At 47.3% G+C, this 24,985-nt stretch overlaps 3 protein-coding genes across 3 annotated transcripts; 2 read left to right on the top strand and 1 right to left on the bottom strand.

Moving 5' to 3' along the window:
* Positions 1–302: 302 nt before the first annotated feature.
* J7T54_000845 (uncharacterized protein) lies at positions 303–5,393 on the top strand (the record flags this gene model as incomplete). Its single annotated transcript, XM_051504876.1, has 6 exons — positions 303–648; positions 721–3,323; positions 3,372–3,661; positions 3,717–3,995; positions 4,760–5,042; positions 5,100–5,393. 6 exons carry the CDS (start codon positions 303–305, stop codon positions 5,391–5,393), a joined length of 4,095 nt encoding a protein of 1,364 aa, XP_051363558.1.
* A 244-nt stretch (positions 5,394–5,637) lies between these two features.
* J7T54_000844 (DNA replication licensing factor MCM3) lies at positions 5,638–8,411 on the bottom strand (the record flags this gene model as incomplete). Its single annotated transcript, XM_051504875.1, has 4 exons — positions 5,638–5,671; positions 5,718–6,564; positions 6,631–8,283; positions 8,339–8,411. The coding sequence occupies 4 exons, from the start codon at positions 8,409–8,411 to the stop codon at positions 5,638–5,640; spliced, it is 2,607 nt and encodes an 868-aa protein (XP_051363557.1).
* A 411-nt stretch (positions 8,412–8,822) lies between these two features.
* Positions 8,823–10,782, top strand: J7T54_000843 (Exocyst complex protein-like protein; the record flags this gene model as incomplete). The annotated part of the gene is made up of 2 exons (XM_051504874.1): positions 8,823–9,036; positions 9,092–10,782. The coding sequence occupies 2 exons, from the start codon at positions 8,823–8,825 to the stop codon at positions 10,780–10,782; spliced, it is 1,905 nt and encodes a 634-aa protein (XP_051363556.1).
* Between the last annotated feature and the right edge of the window lie 14,203 nt (positions 10,783–24,985).

Here is a 24,985-nt window from a genome sequence, read left to right as displayed (position 1 = left end):
GGTAGGAGCCCAGCATCAACCACCTCCATCAGCAAATTCCGACTGTTGTGTTGAGAGTGCATCTTCTTTCTCTGTCATATTTTTGTCCTTGGGCTCCATGTATCGGCCAGCTGATTTGCGTTTTGAAATATAGGTAACGCGTCAATTCCTGTATTACATGGCAAGATTAACAGGTTGATTTTAGATCCAAACCGGAGGAGCCACCGCGAACGATGAACCGCGATGCACGCTCTGATACAGCGATGGAAACCACACCAACTCGTGGCATTGTGCCAAACCCGCTTCGCTTAGACACTCCGCGAATGCAGTACCGAAGCCGGCCGGTCTCCGTCGCTGTCGACCCCGTGTCTCTGGTCATATCAGAGTGTATCTCCATCACCTCCGCCATGCAAAAGCATGCTCGTTCGCAGCACTCGTCGGTTTCCGCCATCCTAGGTGTCAACCCCAATCCAATACACCTCGGCCCGCCGATTCCCACACTGCGAGGCGGAGATAGGGAGTCTTCCAGCAATGCTGATACTGACGATGCGAATGAACATGCGCTTGGAAACAGATGGGGTCTGCGAGGACAGAGAGGAAAGAGCATGCAGGACAATCCCATGATTTCTGGGTTCGGAAAATTGCGACATGACATCGCCGGACGCAAAGGTAGGACTCGTCCTGGCCGTAGGCACGAATCGTGTCGCTACCGCAAGCAACCGCTAACGTAATATATTATAGACATTCATTCCTTCGATGCGCCGTCTCTTCTTGCGCCTTTCTTGCACGTCATTCAAGCGAAGGGTACTGCGGCCCCTATCACGATTCTAGCTCTTGGAGCCCTCCGAAAGTTCCTGGCGTACGGCTTCCTCTGTCCAGAGTCGCCTCGATTTGCACATGCCATGCAGTCGCTATCTGCTGCGGTAACGCACTGTCAGTTTGATATCAGTGATGCGGGTCAAGTGGAGGTTGTACTACTCATGATTTTGAACTTGATGGAGGACATGATGTCTGGTCCTGGCGGCGACATTCTCAGTGACGAGAGTGTGTGTGATATGATGGGCCGGGGTTTGGCCATCTGCTCACAGCCGAGATTTTCACCTGTCCTGCGCCGCACTGCTGAAGCTGCAATGGTCAGAATGTGCCAGATTATCTTCGAAGATGTCAAGCACATAGAGATTGAGACTGGGCCAGATGCCGGAATTCTCAGTGGAAGCACCGGAGAAGACGAGGTGCAGGTCCACATGACAAATGCAGATGCGGTCCCTGTATCAGCGGCAAAAGTCTCGAGTGAAGGCGGAGAGGGGCCCCGAGCCGAATCTCAAGCACCGGCCACTGCATCGGCCATCGCTCCAACGGACCGTCAGGGAAATGTGGACAAGTCAGACACAGGTGCAGATACCGATTTTGATGCTGGACAGCCTCAAAAGGAAAGCGACAGCCAAAGCGTGGAACAGACCGACGGAAAAGAGTCTCTCGACCTGAAGCCGTACTCACTTCCCTCGGTCAAAGAACTGTTTCGAGTATTGGTGAATTTCCTCGACCCGCACGATCGTCATCACACTGATACCATGCGTGTCATGGCTATGCGAATCATTCATGTGGCTCTGGAAGTAGCCGGACCCTTCATCGCTCGCCATCCTGCTCTCGCAACTATTGCTGAGGATCAATTATGCTGCTACCTATTCCAGCTGGTACGCTCCGACAATATGGCCATATTACAAGAAGCACTCATGGTTGCTGGTACGCTGCTGGCGACATGTCGACCTGTGCTTAAGCTACAGCAAGAACTCTTCTTGTCCTACCTCGTCGCTTGCCTGCACCCAAATGTCGAGATCCCAAGAGAGCCAGGCATCAACCCCTCGCTATATTCTGGCATTCCTCAGACGCCGAAACTTGTCAAACCGGCCCCGTCAAAGGCAACACAACCGGCCAGCGGCCGCTCAACCCCAGTGCCCGTCAAAGACAGACAAAAGCTAGGGTTGGAAGGAGGCGCGCGCAAACCAGATGCCCGTCAGGCAATGGTAGAGGGCATCGGTGTGCTCTCGCGGATGCCTACCTTTATGCTGGAGCTATTCGTAAACTACGACTGCGACCCGGACCGAGCTGACATGTGTGAAGACATGATAGGCCTACTTTCGCGCAACGCCCTCCCTGATTCAGCTACGTGGAGTACCACTAGTGTTCCGCCGCTATGCTTGGACGCTCTACTGCGGTACATCCAATTTATCGCCGAACGCCTTGAGGACGAGTCTCTCACAAAGGGGTTGCCAGAGCCAGCCATGCTAAAAGAGCAACGTCGAAAGAAGCAGACCATCATTAGGGGTACGGCGAAATTCAACGAGAAGCCTATGGCTGGCTTAGGTTACCTCGAGACACAGGGAGTTCTTACCGATGCTCGTGATCCGGTCGAAGTTGCTCAATTCTTGAAGAGCACTTCCAGGTTATCCAAGGCCGTTCTTGGCGAATTTCTTTCGAAGCGAGGCAACGAAGCGTACCTGAACGCTTTTCTCGACCAGTTCGACTTTGCAGGGCGTCGCGTTGATCAGGCTCTAAGGCTTCTCCTAGAGTCTTTTAGACTGCCTGGTGAAGCCCCCCTTATTGAACGCATCGTCGAAGCCTTTTCGGAAAAGTACATTGAAGCGGCCCATCCACCCGAGGTTGCAGGCAGTGAAGCTGTCTATATCTTGACGTACGCTATCATCTTGCTGAACACAGATCAGCACAACCCGAATATGAAGGATAAGAGGATGACTCTCGAGGCGTTTGCCAGGAACCTGAGAGGCACCAACAAGGGCGAAAACTTCGCGCCTGATTTTCTTGAGGCCATCTATCAATCTATCAAAACCAACGAAATCATCCTACCAGATGAGCACGACAACAAGGATGCATTTGACTACGCTTGGCGAGAGCTGTTGCTCAAGACGGAGTCAGCTGGTCCTTTACAAATCTGTGAGACAAACATTTACGATGCCGACATGTTTGCCGCAACCTGGCGACCGGTTGTATCTACTTTGTCCTACGTTTTCATGTCTGCTACAGATGACGCGGTCTTTGCTCGCATAGTGACAGGTTTCGATGAGTGTGCGCGCATCGCAGCAAAATACGGCAACGCCGAGGCCCTTGACCGCATCGTGTACTGCCTGAGCCAAATATCTACTCTGGCCTCAGATGGACATTACAATACAGTCCTCAACACTGAAGTGCAAGTCGGAGACGGCAGAGTCATGGTCAGTGAGCTTGCTGTCAAGCTAGGCCGAGACTTCAGAGCCCAGCTGGCCACACTGGTTCTCTTCCGAGTAGTGACAGACAATGAGGGGCTTCTTCGAGACAGCTGGGAACATGTACGCCCCAATATCTGCTACGACGAACACGACTGACAACCTGCACAGATTATCCGCATTTGGCTGAACCTTTTTGTGAATTCCCTCGCGGAACCGTTCTCATCTCCAGATCTGCCTCTCTTCCCTATCCCACCTATTCCTCTCCAGCTACCCTCACAAGTGATCGACCGGGCTGTGAGGTCCGCTGACACGGGATTTTTCTCGGCGTTCACATCGTACATATCAAGCTATGCTGCAGACGACCCTCCTGAGCCATCAGAAGAGGAACTAGAAAGCACTCTCTGCACCGTCGACTGCATCAAGTCCTGTGAAATCGATAATGTCCTCAAAAACATCGCGTAAGTTCACGGCCTCAAGGTGTTCCTTAACCACATAATCTGACCGCATGTTTAGACTACTCCCGGCAGCACAATCGAAAATTGTAGTCGAGGCAGTTCTCAAGCAGTTGCCTGAGAATAATCAAGAAGTCGTGATCGCCATGAAGCAGGAGGACATTTCCTCCCCTACCCCGAGCGGTCCGGGAACTACCTCAACGCCCCTTAAGTACGACCCTAGTGTTGCCTTCTTACTGGAGCTTGGCACCATGCTGGCCATTCGAAACAACGACTCACTTGAAGCTATGGGAAAACTTGTCTTCGATACTCTCCAGGCGATACTGCGAAACCCTCTCATGTGGCACCCTACTACGGTGTCCCGGACGACGTTCTATGCCTTGAAAACACTAGAAGCAACATATGTAGGGACGCCAACCGGCTTGCGACGAGATTCAGACTGACAAATATGCCAACAGGATCACGATTTCGCCAACGTACCCTACCTTCTCCACAGCATAGCCACGTTGCCAGCTCACATACTTGGGAAAGGGGCCGATTTAGCCCTGGCAGGACTGGCTGTCTGCGTTGATCAACCCGGTTCTCTGAGGAGTGAAATTATGACGTCGCCTGATTTCTGGAAGTTATTGCACGCTCTAGCGACACAACCAAAAACAGCTGCCATGGTTTTCGATATCCTGGAAAGGGGCATATCAGGCAATTCGCACGCTATTTTGGCAGATAACTATGAGGCTGCAGTCGGGCTGCTCAATGAGTTTGCGTCGTCTGCGCGACCCTTGTCTGTCAAAGAAGTCGAAAATAGACCACGACAACCAGTTGAACCCAAACAGGAGCAAAAGTGAGCATTCCCCCATCTATCTCAACACAGGGAACCCTTGGCTAAAGAAACACTCATAGAAACGAGACAGCCGTGTCTCGCGGGTGCAAAGCTATCAGCATCCTGCAAAGCATGACAGCACGTGTACCGCAGCTTATCGAGCAATCCCACCTTGAAAGCAGTGCGGCTTGGGCGGCATACTGGCTGCCGGTTTTCCAAGCCTTGACCAGACAGTGCACGAACCCATGCCGTGAAGTCCGTCAACTGGCCTTCTCTTCCCTTCAAAGGTCCTTGCTCTCGCCGGACCTTACACGCAATGAGTCCAAGGAATGGACAGCCATCTTTGATAGTGTCCTGTTCCCCCTTATTCACAGGCTTCTCAAGCCTGAAGTCTTTTCCACAGACCGTGACGGCATGGCTGAGATGCGAGTGCAAGCGGCCTCGCTGCTGTGCAAGGTTTTCTTGCAGTATCTTGTGTTGCTGTCGGAAATGGGTGGCATGCTTGATCTCTGGTTGAAGATTGTGGATATAATGGACAGGCTGCTCAATAGTGGACAAGGTGACAGTCTGGTGAGTCAAGACTAGCTCCACCCGGTTCCCTTCATGATACTGACTTGTGTCTACCAGGAGGAGGCCGTACGTGAGAACCTGAAGAACGTGGTGTTGTTTATGGTCAGTAGCGGTTACTTGGTGCCTCCCAAGCAGGATCAGTCCGGAGCAGCCCTGTGGACCGAAACATGGAAGCGTATCGATCGCTTTTTCCCCGAGCTGCGCAGCGATCTTGCGCTTGAAAACGATGATGCACCAGATGCGCCTCCTAAGAGTGGTGCCGAAAATGCCGCTGATGAAGCTTTGCCGCAGGAACATTCGAGCAGTCCTTCTGAGCAGGCACCAAGCAAGAGCGAAGAGGCTGAGGATTGATTTCGCGCGGTTGTGCGTTAATGCCGCATTTTTCAGGTCGTAGTCTGTACGAACGGCTGGGTCCACCAGCTGAGCGAACATGATCATCATAAATTGTACAAAGTCACAAGAATAGATAGAAGAGTCTAAAAACCGGCCATAAACTTTGAAGATCCTCCAAGGTCATCTCACATTTGGTCGCTACACATTGATCAAGGGGATCCAGCTCTCCAAACGCCGCTCCAAGGCGCCAATACCATGTAACTTATATCTTGTACACGAACTGGCCATCCGCAAACCTGCTTGGTCAGCACTACAGAAACAAAAGAGAGGTTGTCAACTTACATAATGTGATTAGCTTCCTCGAGCTTCTTGAGGGCCTTGGAGGCTTCTGCCTTGTCAAATCTTTCACGACTAGGGATTTTGCCGTTGACTGCCTGGAGCACATCGTCAAAATGTGCGGCGTCATCCTCGAAAAGACTCGTGCTCATTAGCTGACCAAGAGCAGACCTGAATGTAACCAAGCGTGGAGCATCTATGGGAATGTCGTCGATTGCGAGGTCAGCCGCACCGCTCGCGAGGTCTTGGTCAGCCTCGTCGTTCTGTGTCGGTTCGAGCACTTGTGATGCCGGCAGCGAGGAGGCGAACGATGTCTGTGAATCGTCCGCTGGGTTAGCAGACCTCCCACTCCGAGTTGAGCGCCGGGGCGTAAGGTCAGGGGCATGGCCACGATCACCCGTCTCATGTTCCCCACGGTTATGAGCTCCATGGTCTCCCATACTGTCGCTAGCCCCGTTGGTCTTTGAGCGAGTCGATGCTCTTGTCGCCCTAGTCGAGGATCTTGCAGTACGACTGCCCAATGGGGTCACATTGTCCTCGCTGTCTTCACCTGAATCATCCCCAGAGCTTTCTTCACTAGATGAAGCGAACTCAGGTGCCTCGGTTCTACGCCGCTTCCTTCGCGAGTGATCTTCGAGAACCTCTTTGAATAGTGCAAAGCGCAAAATACCCTCAGCAGCTAGCGCGTCCCGTTCCTCAACTCTCGGCGACAAGCGCGATTTCGCGTGAGCCGTAGCAAGGCGGATCAGAGTCTCCAGAGTTCGAACAGTAAGAGGGCTGGTGCGCCTCTGATTACCCTCCATCTCGTCGTTTCGCAGACCGACATAGATCTCGGCTATACGCTCGGAAGCTTCTGGAGTGAGAAGTGGGCGAATGCGTGTTTTTGCATATTGAATGTATTTCTTCATGAATGGCATACTCAAGATCTCCGGCTTCTTGTTGGTCCCCCTTCCTGAGGTCGCAGTGACGCCGGCATGAAGCATTGCATCGTACTTCTCGAAAACATCAGTCTGCCTTTGCGTGTTGCTTTGCTCGGCAGCGGACACCCCAAGGGATTGGGTGCCTTGTTCCCGTACAGGAGCACCTTCTTCTGTGCCAGCCTGCCGGTAGCGATGCATCCGTAGAACATGCTCCGAGACCTGGCGATCGCGGGTGTCCTCGATATCGTCTGTGACAACGAACAGCAAGTCGAAGCGAGACAAGAGAGAATCCGGTAGGGCGATGTTCTTGTGAGGATCCTTGTGAGGATCATACTGGCCAAATACCGGGTTGGCGGCGGCCACCACGCTGCACCTGGCGTTCAGTGAGGTGTGGATACCCGCTTTCGCAATGGTCACGGTTTGTTGTTCCATCACTTCGTGTATCGCTACTCTGTCCACATCTGACATCTTGTCAAATTCGTCGATGCACACAATGCCTCGGTCGGCCATAACCATAGCACCAGCTTCTAGACGTCGCTCGCCTGTTTCCTTGTCCGATGTGACAGCTGCAGTAAGACCGACACCCGATGATCCACGTCCAGTGGTGGCGATAGCGAGCGGAGCGGTGTTCAGCACGAACCTGAGGAGTTGTGATTTGGCTGTGGACGGATCTCCGACCATCAAAATGTTGATATCGCCACGGAGATGAGTACCGTTCTCCAGGTTTTTCTCCATCCCACCAAGGAGCATGAGCAATATGGCCATTTTGATGTAGTCATGCCCATATATGCTAGGCGCCAAAGACTGTGACAGCAACTGCAAAAGATTCTTCTTCTTGGAGACCTTGTTGATGTTGCGAATATCCGTATCAGTAATGGCCGCCGTGGCGATACCGCCCCCCGCTTTTGAAGATAGGAGCACGGCATTGTTCGCAAGGATCACAGTCTTGAAGAGTGCGCTGTTGTGGTTTGTGTTTCTGTTGCCAAGGGTTCGGTAGATGCCAACAAGCTGAACTCTGTCGCCCGGTTTGACCCGATCTACCAAGTCGTCGTCAAGAATCACATCAACGCTTCGAGGAAGTAAGCCTGGGGGAGCTCTCTCGGGCATCTCTTGGATCGAAACAGTCTGGTGATCGCGATATGTGCAGAATCCGTATTCTGTTGTCAGCGGGTGGCCTTCGTCATCCTCCCTTGGATACACGTTCGAAGTGGTAGCACCGTTCGTCATGGTTTGATCCTGATATTCCCGGAAGTGAAACTTGTCCTGCTTTTCATTGTAATGCACGCTCCTAACAACTTTAGGGCGAATGAGCGAGCAGCGTGTCACAATTCCCTCGAGGGAAACCATATCATTGAGATGTTTCGATGACAATGAGCGCGGGTTGCAGGAATTGAGTCCGAAACTACCAGCCCACGCGCAGTAGTACATTGTACCGCGCGCAGTCTGGTCAGGACGTGCTTGTGGAATGGTTTCGACGATCTTTTTCAAGGCATGATCGAAAGCCACAGTGTAATCCGAGGGCTGTTTGAGAACCCCGAGGGCGAGTTCGGCGTTGTGGTCTCGGACATGGTCAAGGTTCACCACCAGGCGACGCTGATTCTTCTGCAGCATCAGAACAATATCTGAGCGGTAGCTTCGCGCATAAGAATCACCTACAAGAGGAGCAGTGTTAGCACGAGGGTGGCAGGAGCGCCGTAGGTCCCATACTTGGATCTAGGAATTCTTCCGCCTGGCGAATGCGATCCCGCACGCCTTCATCTTCAAGCATAAAAGCGTCCATGACGCTTTCTTAACACAGTGGGCCGCGAATCCAACGTGAGTTCGCGATCAGAAACTCGGCGAGCCGGCTGCGACGTGACGATGGTTGGTAAAGATTTCTGTGCCTGAATGTGGCGTTGAATAGAGGGGCTGAGCGTGTCGCCCACACGCGTCGTTCCGACACGCGTTCTGGCGTTAAGTGCTTGCAGATGCTGCTGGGCCCACTGATCCAACACAGTGTCTTTATAGCATCAGTCCTTAATTATGTACTGTGCGCGCCTGTGATCCGGCTGTGAGTGACGCCTGCTCATACGTATACGCATTTAACGACATGACCTCCGTACTCCGCGTGAGCCCACGTCTCACCTTGTCTGGCTTTGTACTCGTAACCGAGTGGGTACGGCGAGCACCAACCACCAAACTCTGACGAACTATGGCTGTTGGACTTTCGACTGTTGGGAATCCCGCGGTCGATGAGGAGGCTCGGGCTGAAGTGGACGTTCTCAACTCACGTCTGGACAAAACTGCGCAGCTGACGAAGAAGATCCAAGCCAGCCTCGGTCGACTGGATGCGACCGGGCAATGCGTGCGCGATGTCGCCGGTCCTCTCAGCGTCGAAACCAAGCGTCTTCAAGTGCTTGGCAACAGTGAATCCCGAGCAATGGAACATCATGCACATCAGAAGTTGCTGACTTCTCCTAGACATCGATGCCGTATTGGCCGCTATAGAGCGTTTGAGGCAGCCGACCGACAGTAAAAACAACGAGGAAGCCATTATTCGATCTGGTCCAGAAAATGCCGGCCTATCTAATTTTCTAGCCTCCATCCAACGTCTCAATGTGTCTCATAGGGACATGCAGGCATCCAATCTACGCGCCAACCAGGAGACTATGGCGGAGCTAGGACGCCTCATAAAGTCTGGGAATAGTCAACTTGAGGGTCACTTCGACAAGCTGCTGCGGATGGAGACGCCACGCTCGATTGAGCCCCTACATTTCGTGACCAAAGATCAGCCATTCCCTGTTTTGACTCGGGATAACTTCGCTCATCTCAGACTCATCTATTCACACCTTGCTGCCAACAATCACCAAAGTGCGCAAGAATCGTCTGTTGCCACAATATACATTGAGATCCGCGGTCCCTATCTCGCATCATCGCTCTCGAATCTGGCGGCAGCGAGTGTCAACACGGCGAAGAAGAAAACCCCACAGGCTGCGTACAAGCCAGGTACGAACGGCATCGGGACGTATGCGCAGGCTATGGAAGGAATATTCGTGTCTGAATACGATAATATCTGTCAGATTTTCGCTAGAGATGAATGGGGCATGGTCTTCCAAGCTACGTGCCAGCCAGCGTTGACTGAGCTGGCTCGAACTCTGAGGGAGATCAACAGCCACATCAAATCCCATCTAGGGACTGACTGCTTTCTCGCGTATGAGATCACCGAAATCATGTCGAGTCTTTCGGGCAACCTTGAAACCCGGACTGGCGAGCTGAAGGGCGCACTTGCCGCTGCGCTCAAGCCAATCCGAGAGACGGCCAAGATTTCTCTATCGGAGCTCATTGAAGATGCCAGAAGGAAAATCAATGGTTTGCAAACGCTCCCGGCCGATGGTGCCTCGGCCCCAGTTGTGTCAGAAACACTGCGGCGCCTACAAGCCATGGTCGAGTTCCTACGCCCAATGTCTAGTATCATGGTGTCTATTGGAGATGGCGGTTGGAAAGGCCAAAGCTCTGCAAACAGCCGACCGTCGGACGCTATCCCGAGTCTAGCATCGTTCGATGTAGGCGCGGACGGTCGGGAAATTTTTGCACACTACTGCGCAGATACCATCGATGTTCTGCTTTCCTCTTTGGAGCAAAAGGCACGTGTTTTGCACAAGAACATCTCACTGGCCGGCGTCTTCCTCGCCAATAGCGTGATCATCATCGAACGAATGATCGTCGACTCTGACTTGTCGCCTCTGCTGGCGTCGAGGTCTGAGACGCTGGCGCAATGGCGCAAGAAATCAACAGCCATGTACACAGACGTTTGCAAGAACCTCTCGGCCTGTCTATTCGACACTATCCACACCACGCGAACCAATCGGCCGACGTCAGCCTCTGCGGACTCTGCTTCAGTCGTAAAGAATCTCAGCAGTAAGGACAGAGACAAGATCAAGGAGAAGTTCACTCAATTCAACAGCGGCTTCGACGACATGGTATCGCGTCACAAGTCGTACAATATGGAGCGGGAAGTGCGCGCTCTATTTGGTGAAGATATACGGCAGAAATTGCAGCCGCTGTATGAACGCTTCTGGGATCGATATCACGAAATTGATAAAGGCAAGGGGAAGTATGTCAAGCACGACAAATCCCAGATGGCTGCCATCTTCACCAGTTTGGCATCGTGAGCCTCGTCAGTCCTACTCCTCATACCGTCGCCTTTTTTCAACCTCGAAGTCCCGAAATGATCGCCCGCTCCCGCTCATCCAAGCACCACGAAGAAGACAGACCCACGCCTTTCCAGGTAATAACTTCGCAACTTGACTCAAGTGTTGCCATCTGCCTGCTGGCAGAACGGAGTCTGAAAATTAGCAATCATGTACTTGATACACTGGAGCCATAGGGCGCGACGTCGGCATTCAATGGACTGATTACTATGATCATCAGTTTATAAGTACAGGTGTATGGTCTGGTGGGTGGTGGGGAGGTTGGTCAAAACGTCAGCCCGTACCGTTTTATTCCGGACACTCATCGCATGTTCCGCAATAGTCATGTGTTCCAAGATCTGCAGCTTTGCAGCAACTGATGCAGCATTCGTTCACGGGCCGGTCGCGCTGTTCAGTCGCCGCCATTTTGCAGATGTCTTCTTATGCAAGTGCGTCTCTAGTCTTCATGACCGATTGCGTTTGTGTTGGGAGGTGGTGAATTGAACAATCGGTAGTTCAGCTAGCAGAGTCTAGATGTGTTGCATCTTAATTCTCCGAGGCCTGGCAGAGGGTAGCTTGTGATGATACACACACACATATATATATACTTTGCTGCGGCGTATGCTCGGCACTTACGAAGTACTTGTAACTTGTCAAAGCTTGGCTGAGAAGACTGGGGATCTGACCAAGTTCAAGGACAGCAAGACGTTCAGGAGGTGTCATGCCTGGCCGACGTCGTACTGTCGGGCGCAGGGCGAGGCTTACGGGCCACTTGGTGCATCTCCCGGTCTAAACCGGTGACGAAGGCAAGGCCGTACGTACTTCACGCCTTACTACAGGGGCCCCCACCACACATTTGTTAGATTGAGCAGCAAACGTGAAACAGGTCACTCTGATCCTTTCATGCGGCCCGGCCTCTTGGTCTTCGATGACGGCGTTGCCAAGAACTCATCATGTGTCGAATGTTGATAGGATACCCCGGGAGAATGGCGTACTGTGTGAGCGAGCTTCAACCAATCTGGGCGCCGCTGATCCTCCGGCCTAGCATGTCGCACAGTCGGCAGTGTTTCGTGTACGGAGTACGTAGCTTGAATCCTTGAGCGCGGCCACCTACCTAGAGGGCTAGAGATCGGCATGAAGAGCGGCTTCACATTTGGGGCTCCTACTTGTAATCCTGGTTGTTTTACAAATGAAGGGACTCTCAACTTAATAATAACATCTCCACAATACGGATACGAGTGACAAGATCGCATCCACCCCCCAAAACCCGCCGGAGTCGGCATTCGGCAAGCTTTCTAATTTGCACGCCTCACGCGTGACGCCCCTTCAATACGCGCATACCGCGTTATAGGGTCAAGATCCTCCCTTCACCAACTGCAACTCCCACCTGCGCCGCGGTCAATGAGCCCAGAGCCAGACTTCCCGAGGTCATACGTTTGGCAAAAGTTCGTGGCTCTTGTCCCTTCGTCGTTTGGCTGATTTTGCCGGACTGCAGTGGTTGTTTCCACGATAGCTCATTCACACTCATCGATGAGATGACTCACAGGCGCATATCTGCTGGGTATCGCGAGTATCACTGGTGGAGGAAAGGCTATCGTACTTATATTTGCGCGCTTCTCATAGCTACACTACGGTCAATATGAGTAGGTATAAGGTGGCACGAACATCTCATGACTACGTCGGACTTGCGTATTCAACATTTGTTTTGGCGTCTTCGAGTTGAGCAAGATCATTGGACGCGTGGCAATCGCTTAATATTGGCAGACCGGACCAGCTCGTCAAACAAAAGCGTCCAGCACGCCCAATGCGATCGATTAATCATGGCGACCCAAGAGCCAAAATCCCACGCCCATTTTCCCGAATCAACTGAGACAGCTCTCTGTGTCCTCCCACCAGGCGAGCTCTGCCACCCCCCGTTGAGCTCCTGCAATGGCTTGATGATTCAGAGCGGGGACATGGCCGCCACCTGTGGACGTTGTGTACCCCTTTGTACGCCTTGCAGATTTGGAAAAGGCGATTGTGCGTGTCATCGCTGTCATATCCGATCAGTCCCGAGACAAATGCATCGACGTTGAACTTGATGCGGCAGATGTGTCAAGGCACCACTCGCTGACCACGCTTCATCACGGTGACTTGGCACAGTCGGCTGCGTCACACCAGAACAACCGAATATCGTCGCCGATTCTGCCCCTTGTTCAGGCGGCTCACAACCAGGGCGATACCTTTCTGCCAGTGCTGGCCAGCTTGCGCTTGCCGACGCCTTTGTCATGGACCCTATCGAGGATAGTTGCATTCCTACAAGATGACACAGCTGCAATGCACATTGACTATGTTGGACGAATGCAAATTTGGGGCTATATTCATCTGGACTCGTGTAGGTTGCAGCGGTTGTTCTATGAGAGCTCTAGCCAGCCGGATTTTAGCATCAACAATGCGCCTTCCAAAGTCACAGCAGATGGTGCTTTTTTTGAAAAGGGACATGGTCTGGGGAGGCGAGGACCACGCAATTGATTGTGGCGTCATATAACGTCCAGGCGGACCTCCAACGCCCCCCCCCCCTCCTTCTCTTCCAGTGATGAGCGATACGGGGGATTAATCGCTACTATACCTTCATCACGGGCCAAATGAGACATTCTAGTACTGCAAGAAGTCCCGCATGCACTTCTGGTCTTCTTAATCGCCGATGCGAAGACCCGATCTGTCTACCCATACTGTACGCATGGTCCTCCGAACAGAGCAGATGCTGGAACCTTATCATACTTACTCAACACGGTTGTACTCAGCAAGTTTCTCATGGAATGGGAAGAATCTGGAATTCAGGGCGACGGCGGATCCATATGTGTGGTCGTGTTTCCAACGCTACCACATTTTGGACCAAAAAAACCTCGACCACTGGTTCTAGCAGCATGTTGCCTTCCTCCGGGATCGGTGACGAAGCTGTGGAAGCGAAAGGGCTCGTTTTCGAATCCTTGATGGCATTTCTTTCTAGTTATCACGATGGTTCGCCATGGTTCATCGCGGGGTGCTTCAATATGCCGACATCCTCGGACACGCTTGATGAAGCGAAGCGTACCGGTCACATCAAATCCCTAACTCGTCGATATCTTCAAGGTTTCAGTACCTTGCTCAAGAAATACAACTTGAAAGACATATGGGCCACTTCAAGAATCTCTCTAGGGGACTCATCTCGCCTTGTACTCTGTAGCAAGTCAAGTCTCGCTGTATCGCCGCCATGAGGGAGAAGAAGGGGCTATCTTCGACCCAGCAAGCAACGGGCTGGCCTCCAAAATAGCATGCGCTGGTTCGTTTGGAGGACCACAGCGCTACGATCGCGTCTTGATCAATGACAAAATGGCAGTACCGCCGTATCGGTGCAACCATTTTGGGCTCGGTGATGCCCGAGACCTTACTCCTCAAAGCGGACATTGGGGTGTTCGAGCTATACTCAAATGTCAGCCACAAGCCGCACATGTACCGCACAACCTCTCTGCACACCAGGAACTGGCATGCTCAAGTTTGCCGAAAGTAACAGAGTAGTTCAGCCAGATCTACCACGCTGGCACTGGTCAACACATTCTCATACTTCAGCATCACGCCGAGCTGTTGAGGACTGCCTTGGGCTGCCAGGGGCTGCAACATATCAAAGTTCAAGACCCAACGTTTGTGCTACACCCGGTCGGTTCTTTTGGCTTGGGTACGTGAGATCCATCATCTGATGTGGACTGTTTGTGTTTGGGCAACCTCAGCTCTGCAACATTTTTTACGCTGGCGATGTACAGGCTACCCAATGCGGATGACGTTAATGGCATCACCAGGCGACGCAGGGTGAAGACTTTTTCAGGCACAATGCTTGAAGTACATATCAAAAACGCCCGCTTCAGCTTGCGCTGCTGCTGCGCACGACCCGTGCTCGAGAGGTTAGGTTCGCACCGGGCAAGGAAGAACCGCTCACCAACGTACATCAGGTACCCAGACGTTATGCATCGGCCAACTTTGACCCAGTGTTTGCTTCTTTACCTGGCCCGACACTCATCAAAGTAGCACTGCTGCGCGACATGTGGTACCTGCAGCGATCAATACCAGACATGGCACTGCCACGCCCACCTCTAAATCCGATTGTGGGGCTCAGGAAAGGGGCTTGTATCCGTCAACCTTTGGCTATCTGGGTGATTCCCAAATCACCATCATGCTGGTGGTTGTATGCAAGCTCCTGGCAAACACAGGCGGGCAGATGGGTCTCAAGGACATTATATTCACATTTTTCAATCATTACTTGAACCTCGACTTTCGCAAAGAGGTTGTATACTATCCTTACTTCCACAATAGCCTGGCTTATCACCGCAGATCGCGCGAGGCTATTTGCATCCTGGGATGGCATGCGCTCTCCTTGAATTCGGCCGCCAATTCCAACGACTCAGCTGCAGTCGTTGTATTCAGCAAGATACGCGAGGTCAACATCCAAATGTCTACAAACGATTTCACTCGGGCCAGCTTTATACATCCGTCGCGCGGTGAACTCAGTCAAATGCAGCGAGTCGTGGTTTCACCAGCTCTCAAAACTTCCATGAACAGCCACAGAAGCTTCATCAAAATTGACGTGCGGCACTGGGGCTCTTCAGCCACTGCCGGATGCAGATTTTTGGAATAGCTTGAATCACGCCTAGTGACTCTGATTGCTGGTAAGCGCCACGTTTCTGCCTTTGTTGCTATGTTGATGACAGACCAGATCTCGACAAAAGGACGCATGATATCCGCGCTAAAATCTGGCCACAGAGATTGATTTAAAGCGATCGAGACGATGAGGAGGTACATGCCTGCCGTTTTGTTGGCCTTACCCTCTGCAAGCAATCATCAGGCTGCAATTTCGCTAGTAAGCCAAAAGGCATCCATCGACACGATCCAGTCGGAACTGAAGTCCTTCGAACGCAGGATTCACCATGATGTAGCCCACTTTGACTCCAGTACGTCATGGCTGGCTGCAAGAGTACAGAAGCAATCAGCACTGGTGGGCTCAGGAATCCTAAATGGGATCGCGCTCAAGGATCTTCGTGACGTACCGTGGTGCGAGAATAATTCAGCTCACAGCGATGAGACAGATGAATTCGGTAGATAATAGCTCCCACGATGTGTCAAGCACCGCAAAGGCTTCCCAGGGGGGCGACTAAAGGCCGGCTATCGACGTACTAAATCGTCGCCGCTAGGATCCGAACTTAGATGGTAACGATTATATGATTAGCTATTAATGCTACTTTAATAAGGCCTATCAGGAGATATTTAGATAATATCTAACTATATTAATAAATAGCTTATATTAAAACATTAAACACTAATTCTAAATAAATGTAATAAAATTATTTTTTAAATATTATTATTATTATTAGTATTATTATTATTAAAGAGTAGTACTCTTATAGGCGTAGTGGAAGGAAGATCGCGACTAATTCGATGATCTTCAGGGTAGGCAAACAGATAAAAGAATGAAGACTTGATTCAAACAAACTACCAAAGAGTGAATAAAGGCCTATATTTATAGGCACGAGGGCGCTATAATGCCCTGTAAAAGAGTGGATCAAATCGAACCTAGTAGAAAATTACAGAAGGTTTGATTTATAATAGCGAGTGTGGCAGTGCTAACCTTCGAATATTATAGAAGGCTTAAGAAGCACTATATTCGTAAGTGCTATTGACTCTTATATCAGCCCCCTGAAAGATCCCTATAAGTTCTACGGGGCCCTTGCAAGGGTTACATAAGAGGGCCTCGTAAGGCACCCAAGAGGGGCATTAGGTCTGTCACAGCTGGTCAAGAGCGGGGACCCACCCTGCACCTAACAGTCACGTGAACTCGCGCCTACCTTTATATTTTGTCGCGATCCCGACCGTCTTCTATTATAGCTCTTCGAGCTACGTCTTATATATAGAGCCTGCCCTACCTAAGGAGTGCCTATCCGTAGTAATAGACTAGGTCAGCCTGACCGAGTGTTCCCTATCCTACCTACCGACCGACCCCCCTTAATATTACGTAGCTCCTACCTATAGGACGCTAAATACGATAACCTCCCGCCCGACGCCTCTAGAGTTACCTTAGGATACGCGCGCTTTCGTAGATACCGTAGCTAGTAACCTTTCTAAATAGTTTTACTTCTATTAATAAGTATACGTTTATATAGAATCCTAAGATACTTAGATTACGAACCTTACCGATTATATAGCTATACTAGATAAGAAAATAGCTACCCTCGAAACTAAGATTATCGAGGAGAGCGTGGCTAACCGGAACCTTCTTATTTAGATAAAGGATAAGGATATATAGATTATTAAGGTAATTATAACCGCCCGACTCGCCTAATAAGCTAGCTTACTAACTATACGAGTAATTACTTTAGAGGCTTTAAGAACCCCCCCTCGCTAAAGAGGTTATAGCTCCTTACTTAGGAACGATTCCGCTACTTACTACTAGATCTACTACCTCCTCCCGATTATCTAAGAAACTTCCCGACCTTAATAAGTTTAAAGGATCCCGCCCCGATCTCTATTATTTCTTATACTAAATCTATATAAAAATAATAGCTAACGCCGACCGATTCCCTACCGCTATAAGCTAGTTAATATACATAGCCGGTAGGCTTATTAAGAAAGTATATACCTTAATACTCCCCTATACTATCTTTAGAATCCTATAGTTTAGCGATTACCCCGAACTCCTAATTTATCTTAAAAATATATTTAGCGACCTTAACCGCGTCTAGAATACTTAGAACCGCTTATACTAGCTCCGCTAAAGGTATTAAGACTTTAATACGTATTTCTCGGAGTTCTAACGCCTTATTTTAGAGGGAGAAATAGCTAATAGTAACCTAATATTATTACTATTCTAAAGAATATCTTATAAATTATAGGATATATTACTTTATAACCCGCCCCTTAGCTAGGAGTTTTATTAATACGCTAATTACTTATAGACTTTAAATAACCGATACCGCTAATATTAATAATAAATCTAACGTAGCTAACCCCCGAGACTAGCTTTATACTAAAACTAGAGATAAACCTCCTCGCGTAAGGGATATAGCCCTTTAAACTATAGCCCTTTACGCTATATAGTACCCGCCGCTATAACCGCTAATAACCTTATAGACTTAAGTAACTAACGCCGACTATAGGGCCCGAACCGGAGGGAAAATAACCTCTATTTCTACTATAGCTCCGATAGTTATTATATTCGAGATTACCGGAAGCTAGATATTAGACATACTTAAGCCCGATTTATTACTTTAAATAACGAAGACTTATCCCTTATTAGATCCTTTAACTCTCCCGCGCTAGATAATTAGAGGTTAATACCCTCCCTAGACCGCACGGAAAATAAAGTAAGCCTACCCTAAGTTATTAGTAAGTATTAGTAGAATATATAACTACTATCCCCGAGAAAACCGCTTAAAGAATACTTTAAATCTCCTTAGTTATTATATATAGTATACTAATTAAGGAGGAATATAACTAACGATCGAACCTAATAATTCTACTTATTAAATTACTTTTACTTAATAATATTATTTTACTTACTTTTATAATACTTAATAATAGAGCTAAGGGGAAGGCCTTTATTAATAAAAGCTAAGCCGAGAACTATAACCTAAGAATATACTAACTAATATACCCGATTATAATTAAGGTATTCGATAGCCGCCTCGTAAAGAGCGGCTAGATTATATACTATATCTATAGCCGGATATAGATAAATAACTACGAATAAAAGAATATAATATAATATATAACCTAACTTAGAAGCTACCCGATCGTGCTTAGGATACCTTAGTTAAAATAATATAACCCTCTCGTTAGCTTTAGAAGCTATATACTACGCTTTAATAGCCTATATTACTAATAGTATTATAATATACCCGGACTTTTATTAAAAGTTATAGCTATATATATTATTCTTACGAAAATCCGCTAGTATCTAAAGCCCGCCCCCGGACTACTAAGCTAACGCGATATCTTTCTAGTATTATTAAGAGCTATATTTATATATACCCGAAGGAGCGATATAAGGCTATTCGCTATTACTATAGCCTAGATCGAAGAGAAAATTATAGAACCTATTAAATAAGAACCTGCCTTACCCCTAGAGATCGCTAAGTTCGCTAATATATTCTCGCCTAAAGAAGCTAATAAACTACCGCCGTACCGACCTAGAGACTATTATATCTAGTTAAAAGAGGGAAGTATACTACTATTTAGACCCTTATATAAGATATCTCGAGAGGAACTAAAGACCCTAAAGGAGTAGTTAAAGGTGAACCTACGAAAAAGATTTATTCGACTAAGCTCCTCCTCTATAGCGTCCCTTATATTATTCGTTAAGAAGAACGATAACGGATTATACTTCTATATCGATTACCGCGCTCTAAATAATATTATTATTAAAGACCGATACCCGCTATTATTAATTAAGGAATCCCTAAAGAACCTAGCTAATATATAATATTTCTTAAAGATCGATATTATCTCTATATTTAATAATATCCGGATACTCGTAAGGGAAGAGTACTTAATTACCTTTTATACTTAATTTAGACTATATAAGTCGCTTATTATATTATTTAGAATAACTAGAGCCCTTATAACTTTCTAGAGGTATATTAATAACGTACTAAGAGAATACCTTAATATTTTCTATACCGCTTACTTAGATAATATCTTAATCTATAGCCGAACGAGGTTTAAATATAAAGAATACTTACGAATAGTCTTAAAAGCCCTAAGGAACGTTAGGCTATATATTAAGATATTAAAGTACGAATTCTTCGTAACTAAGATAAAATTCCTAGGCTTAATTATCGGCTAAGAAAGAATCTAAATAAACCCTAAGAAAGTCCGGACTATAAGAGACTAAAAAATACCGATCTATATTATTAATATATAAGCCTTTCTAGGTTTCGGTAATTTCTACCGGAGATTTATTTAAGACTACTCGAAGATTACTATACCCTTAAACCACTTAATTAGAAAAAGAGTCTTATTTTATTAGACTACTAACTATTATAACGCTTTCGAAGGCCTAAAAACTATTTTTAGTACCGCCCCGATATTAACCTTATTTAATTAAAAAAAGAATATTATCCTAGAGATAGACGCCTCTAATTATATCTCCGCTAGGGTACTATCTTAGGTAAGGGATAATAAGATACTACGACCTATTACTTTCTTCTTAAAGAAATATATTACTATTAAGTATAATTACGAGATCTACGATAAAGAACTAATAACTATAATTCGTTACTTCGAGGAATAACGCCCGGAGTTAGAAAGAGCCTCTTTACCGATTAAAGTAATTATTAATTACTATAACCTAGAGTACTTTACTATAACGAAGCTACTAAACTAAAGATAAGCCCGTTAGTCTAAGTTCTTATTATAATTTAATTTTTAGATTACCTACCGACCCGGGAAGTAAGGTACTAAGCCCGATGCTTTAATTAGGAGGTTAGAGGATCTCTTAAAGGAGGGGGATAAATACCTTCTTTATTAGAGCTAGATAGTACTAAAGAAAGAGAACCTAAACCCGAGGGTAAGGTTCTACGCCGCTTACTTACTAACCGAACTTCTTACTAACTTATCCGACCTCTTTAATAAAGGCTATATTATTAATAAAATCCTAGAATTTATTTAAGAAGCGATCTATAAAAATAAGCGATATTATACCTATATTATACTATCTAAGTATACTAAGAACTATAACCGCTTATACTTCCGAGACCGCTTATATATCCTTAATTACGATAAACTAAAGGCTAAATTACTCTACCGCTATTATAAGTTACCCGTTATTAGATACCCTAGACGAGCCCGTACCTATAATATCTTATTAAGAAATTACTTCTAGCTAGGTATATTAGTATATATAGAAAGATAGATCAAGAACTATTATACCTACCGCCGGTCTAACCTATCCCGAGATACTTATTAAGGAGTCCTAAAGCCGCTACCGATCCCCGAACGCGCTTAAAGAGATATATTAATAGATTTTATTATATACTTACCTCCGAGCTAGGGATACGATATAATCCTTATCGTAGTAAACTATCTAACGAAGATAAGATACTTAATACCTTATAAAATAACTTATAATTCGGCTAAGACTACCTATTTATACCTATAATAATAATAATAAATTATACGCCCCTACGGGTGCCTCTCGCTAGCTAGCTAGGCTATCTAGGCTATATATTCCTAAGGAAAAATTAAGCAAAAACCTTAGTATAGTCCTCCTCTATCTACTATAATAAAATATAAAATAAGATACTAGCTTCTATAGTGCCAGTCCTATACCAGGGCCGATTCCGCCCGCGTATCTATCGTGATCCTATTATATACGATATTTTACTAGACTTCTGCTTTCGTAGTAAGGTTCCGGGGGGATTAGGCCCGGATTCGTGCTAAGTTAGCCCCTACCTCGAGTAAACTTTATTTACTTATATATTACCCCTTTATTTCCCTTTCTCTTTTTCTTTTTTTTCTTTACGCTTATACCTACGTATTTCTTACCTAGATTCGCGCCGCTATCGCCCTCTACCCCTTATTACTCTAGCTAAAGATTTAATCGTTCTCCTTACCTTCTACGCGTATCCGGCCCGGACCCTGCCTATACTATATCCGACCGCTGCCCTCCTCGTCGTAGATAGGATCCTAATATGGTCGGTCCCGCGCGTATACCTAACCACTAGTATACTTACTACTTAAACGCCCTCGTTGTGTTTTTCTTTCTCTATCCCGACGATCGCGAGGCCCTCCGCCTCTGCCTTACGTACTATACGTATCCGGCCTGGTTTTATAGCGTCTCTATGCTAGTACTAACGTATTCCTAGTTAGTTCTGGCTCCTGCTCTAACTATCGCTACTAGCGCGCTAGTAGCTATCTTCCTATGCGTATCCGGCCCGGATCCTTACTATATTCTCGTCTAACCCGTTCGTAGCCTCCTCCTAGCCCTCTGGCCGATACTAGCGCCACTATCGCTCGCCGTATACTACGCTAGGCTACTAGCGACCCCGACCTCTCTAAGGTCTCTATCCTTACTACGGTAAGTCCCGTGTCCGGCCCGGGTTATAACTATATTCTGATATTTCCAGCCTTAAGATCTCTAGGACGCTCTCTAGGACTATATCGAGCTCCGCGCTCGTGGCTCTAGTAGTATAGGTTCGGCCCGAAAGCGCTCCGCCCTCGCTATAGCCGACCGCCCTAAGCCTAAGACTCCTACTAAGTCGAGGAAGACCGCCCCTACTCCGCCCCGGCCCTAGGCCGATAAAGAAAAGGATAAGGATAAGGATAAGTTAGTAGAGGTAGGGGTAAAGGACAAGCGCTATATTACCGCCAAGCCTAGGGGCAAGGGTAAGCCTGCTAGTAAGGCTCCGGCCCCTTTCTAGGGCGGATATAAGCCGGCTCCTCGTGGTCGTGGCCGTGGCTGTGGTCCTGGCCGTAGCCGTGGACGTAGACGTGCTACTACTATCTAAGTTAATTCTATATAGATCCGGCCCGGATCCTAGGTATATTTAGTATAGTAGTTTAGTTTTACTTATAGGCTAGCCCGGCCTTGCCGTAGTAAGGTGAATTAAGTTATAGTTTTTAGTGCCTTATATATATCCGTGCTATATCTAGCTTAGATCCTTATATATTCCCCGTGGGTTCTTTTTATACTATAGTCCTTCCTTAAGCCTTAGCGTATTTATTATTCTTCTTCTTATTCCTAGCCTCGTTTTCGTTCGTTATAGGTAAGGTCGAGCTAGCGGGCGAGTTTAAATTATTCTAAGTTAGCTACTATAAGGAGCTAATTCGTGATTTATTATAGTCCTAGTTAGGTATAGGCTCGTTACCGCACGTCTTATATAGTCCTTATTTAGCCCGTTTCCGGCCTAGAAACGCTTTTATAATATAAGATTAAATAGAAGGCGTCCTCTTTCCCTTTATTGTAATTATATAATAAGGTTAGTATATCCGGCATACGCCTTCGAAATAAGAAAGCTCGGAGACCGAGGTATCTGGTCCTAATCTAGGCCGTATATAACGCGGTATATCGAGGGAGTCTTTTATAGCGGGAGATTACTTCCTTTACGAATAGTTCGTAGTTAGCCGGGTATTTATCCGGTCCCGCCTTCCTTCTCCTAACGCGTGCCCCTTTCTCCTACCTCTTAATCTACTCTTAAGTATAGGCTTCTTAGGCGTTACTATAGCCCTCGAGCTACTTTATAGTATTGGCTAGGAACCGGCCCGATCCCTTAGTAACGGGTAGTTCCCTTATCCTCCTAGTGCTTTACTTAATCTAGGCTCTCGTAGCTTTCCTAGCTACCTCTATAGGTCCGGTCCTTATCCGGTCGTAGGCCTAAGCGGAGCGCCTATTAAGGTAAAGATCTATAGGCGGTATTCCTATTTCGGTCTTGAGGTATTATCTTACTATATATTTATACGCCCCGAGGACTACCTTTAGGCACTCGGCCTAGGTCTTATTTAATTCCGCCCCGATTCTACGCGCCTTTTTATTTATCTTAGTCGGGGCGTGGTAGGTATAATATCTATAGGCGATCGTAGGCCTAATAACCTTCGTATAGATCTCCCTAGCCTATAGGACTAGTATCCCCTAGGTACTACCTATAATCGCTAAGAGTGCGCGTCGTTGCCGGTCTATCTTCTAGCCTATTATCTTTAGGTATAGCTTCTACGATAAGTACTATTCTAGCTAGAGTCCGAGGAATCGTACCTTATTTATCGGTAGAATCGTTATATTTCCGGCCCGGATCTTAGTTATTACCGCCGGTCTTTTCTTTTTCGTAAAGTACGTAAGCTCGCTCTTCTAGGGATTAAAGATCGCCCTAAACTCTTCTACTTACCGTTCGTAGATCCTCTACGCTATTTCGAGCTAGGGTCGGGTATCCTCCGGGTCCCTCCCGAACGCTAGGATATTTATATTATCTATAAAGCCTATAACCGTTATTCCGCTAACTATCTCGAGCCTATCGTATAAGGCCGTAAGGTAGAGGAGGAAAAGGACTAAAGAAAGGGGTGAGCCCTAGGGCACCCTTAATTCGGTCCGGAATCGGTCTAAAAGCTCCCTATCGAAGTAAATCCGTATATTTCGGTCTATAAGATATAACTTTACCTAGCTTAGGATCTAGCCCGGAAGCCCTAATACTTTTAGGTAGTTTAGGAGCTTCTAGTAGTTAACCCTATCGAACGCCGAGCTAAGGTTAAGCTAGAGTAGGCTTATATACCTTTTATACTCCTAGGAATCCTTAATTATATTAATTATAATTTATATCGCTCCCTCTATAAAACGGCCTTCTTTATTACCTATCTACTTATTTAGGAGGAGGTTCCGGGCTTTTACTATCCCGGATACGACCCGCTATATCGCTATTTCGAAGACCTTACCGAGGATACTTAAGAGGGAGATAGGCCGCTAGCCCTCTAGTTTAGCTTGGTTTTTTCCTGGTTTTTGTAGCGTGATTATAATTACTTTTTTAAATACTTCTGGGAAATATCCTAGCTAGAAACTAGCCGAAATTAGTCTACTAAGTAGTCGTTAGAGTAGCTTATTACACGCCTTAAGTAGCCTTACTAATATACTATCTTTTCCGGGCGCTTTCTACGGTTTAAGCTTCCGTAAGATTACTTTAATATCTTCTTATATAATAATCTAGGGTGGCTCTTAATTAGGTCCTAGCCGGGTCCTCCTCGTAACCAGTCTACCCTTATCTAGTACTTAAATAATTAGGAAGAACCTTACGGCTAGTACCCTTACTTTCTAAGAGTATATTCTTACGGTTCTTATAGGGGTGGTTAGGTTAGGCGTCCTAGGCGGTTCTAGGGGTAATCCGCTCCGGAGCCTAGCCTATTTCTTAAATCTCTAAAAGGAGTCTTTTTTATCCGCGGCGTCTCGTAATACCGTCCGCTAGGACTCTTATTATACTTCCGCTATAGTTCGGTCCCGGGTCTTATACGCTTCTTAAAGCTTTTCTTATGTTTCTTAGGTCCGGGTTCGATAATAGCGCCGTGACTTTTCTTTAGTGTCTTCGATAGTTATATATACGGCCTGGTTATACTATAGGACCGACCCGGGGAAACCTTTTTTCTTTTTTAGCGTCGCTACCCTAGCGATCTCTTAGAGTATAATCGTAAGCTTATATATACTATA

Source organism: Emericellopsis cladophorae (genome assembly GCF_022114955.1).
Source record: "Emericellopsis cladophorae strain MUM 19.33 chromosome Unknown NODE_11_length_583618_cov_114_125112, whole genome shotgun sequence".
Taxonomy (NCBI): Eukaryota; Fungi; Ascomycota; class Sordariomycetes; order Hypocreales; family Bionectriaceae; genus Emericellopsis; species Emericellopsis cladophorae.
The sequence above is the reverse complement of the archived record's forward strand: the minus strand, read 5'-3'. Positions and strand labels throughout refer to the sequence as shown.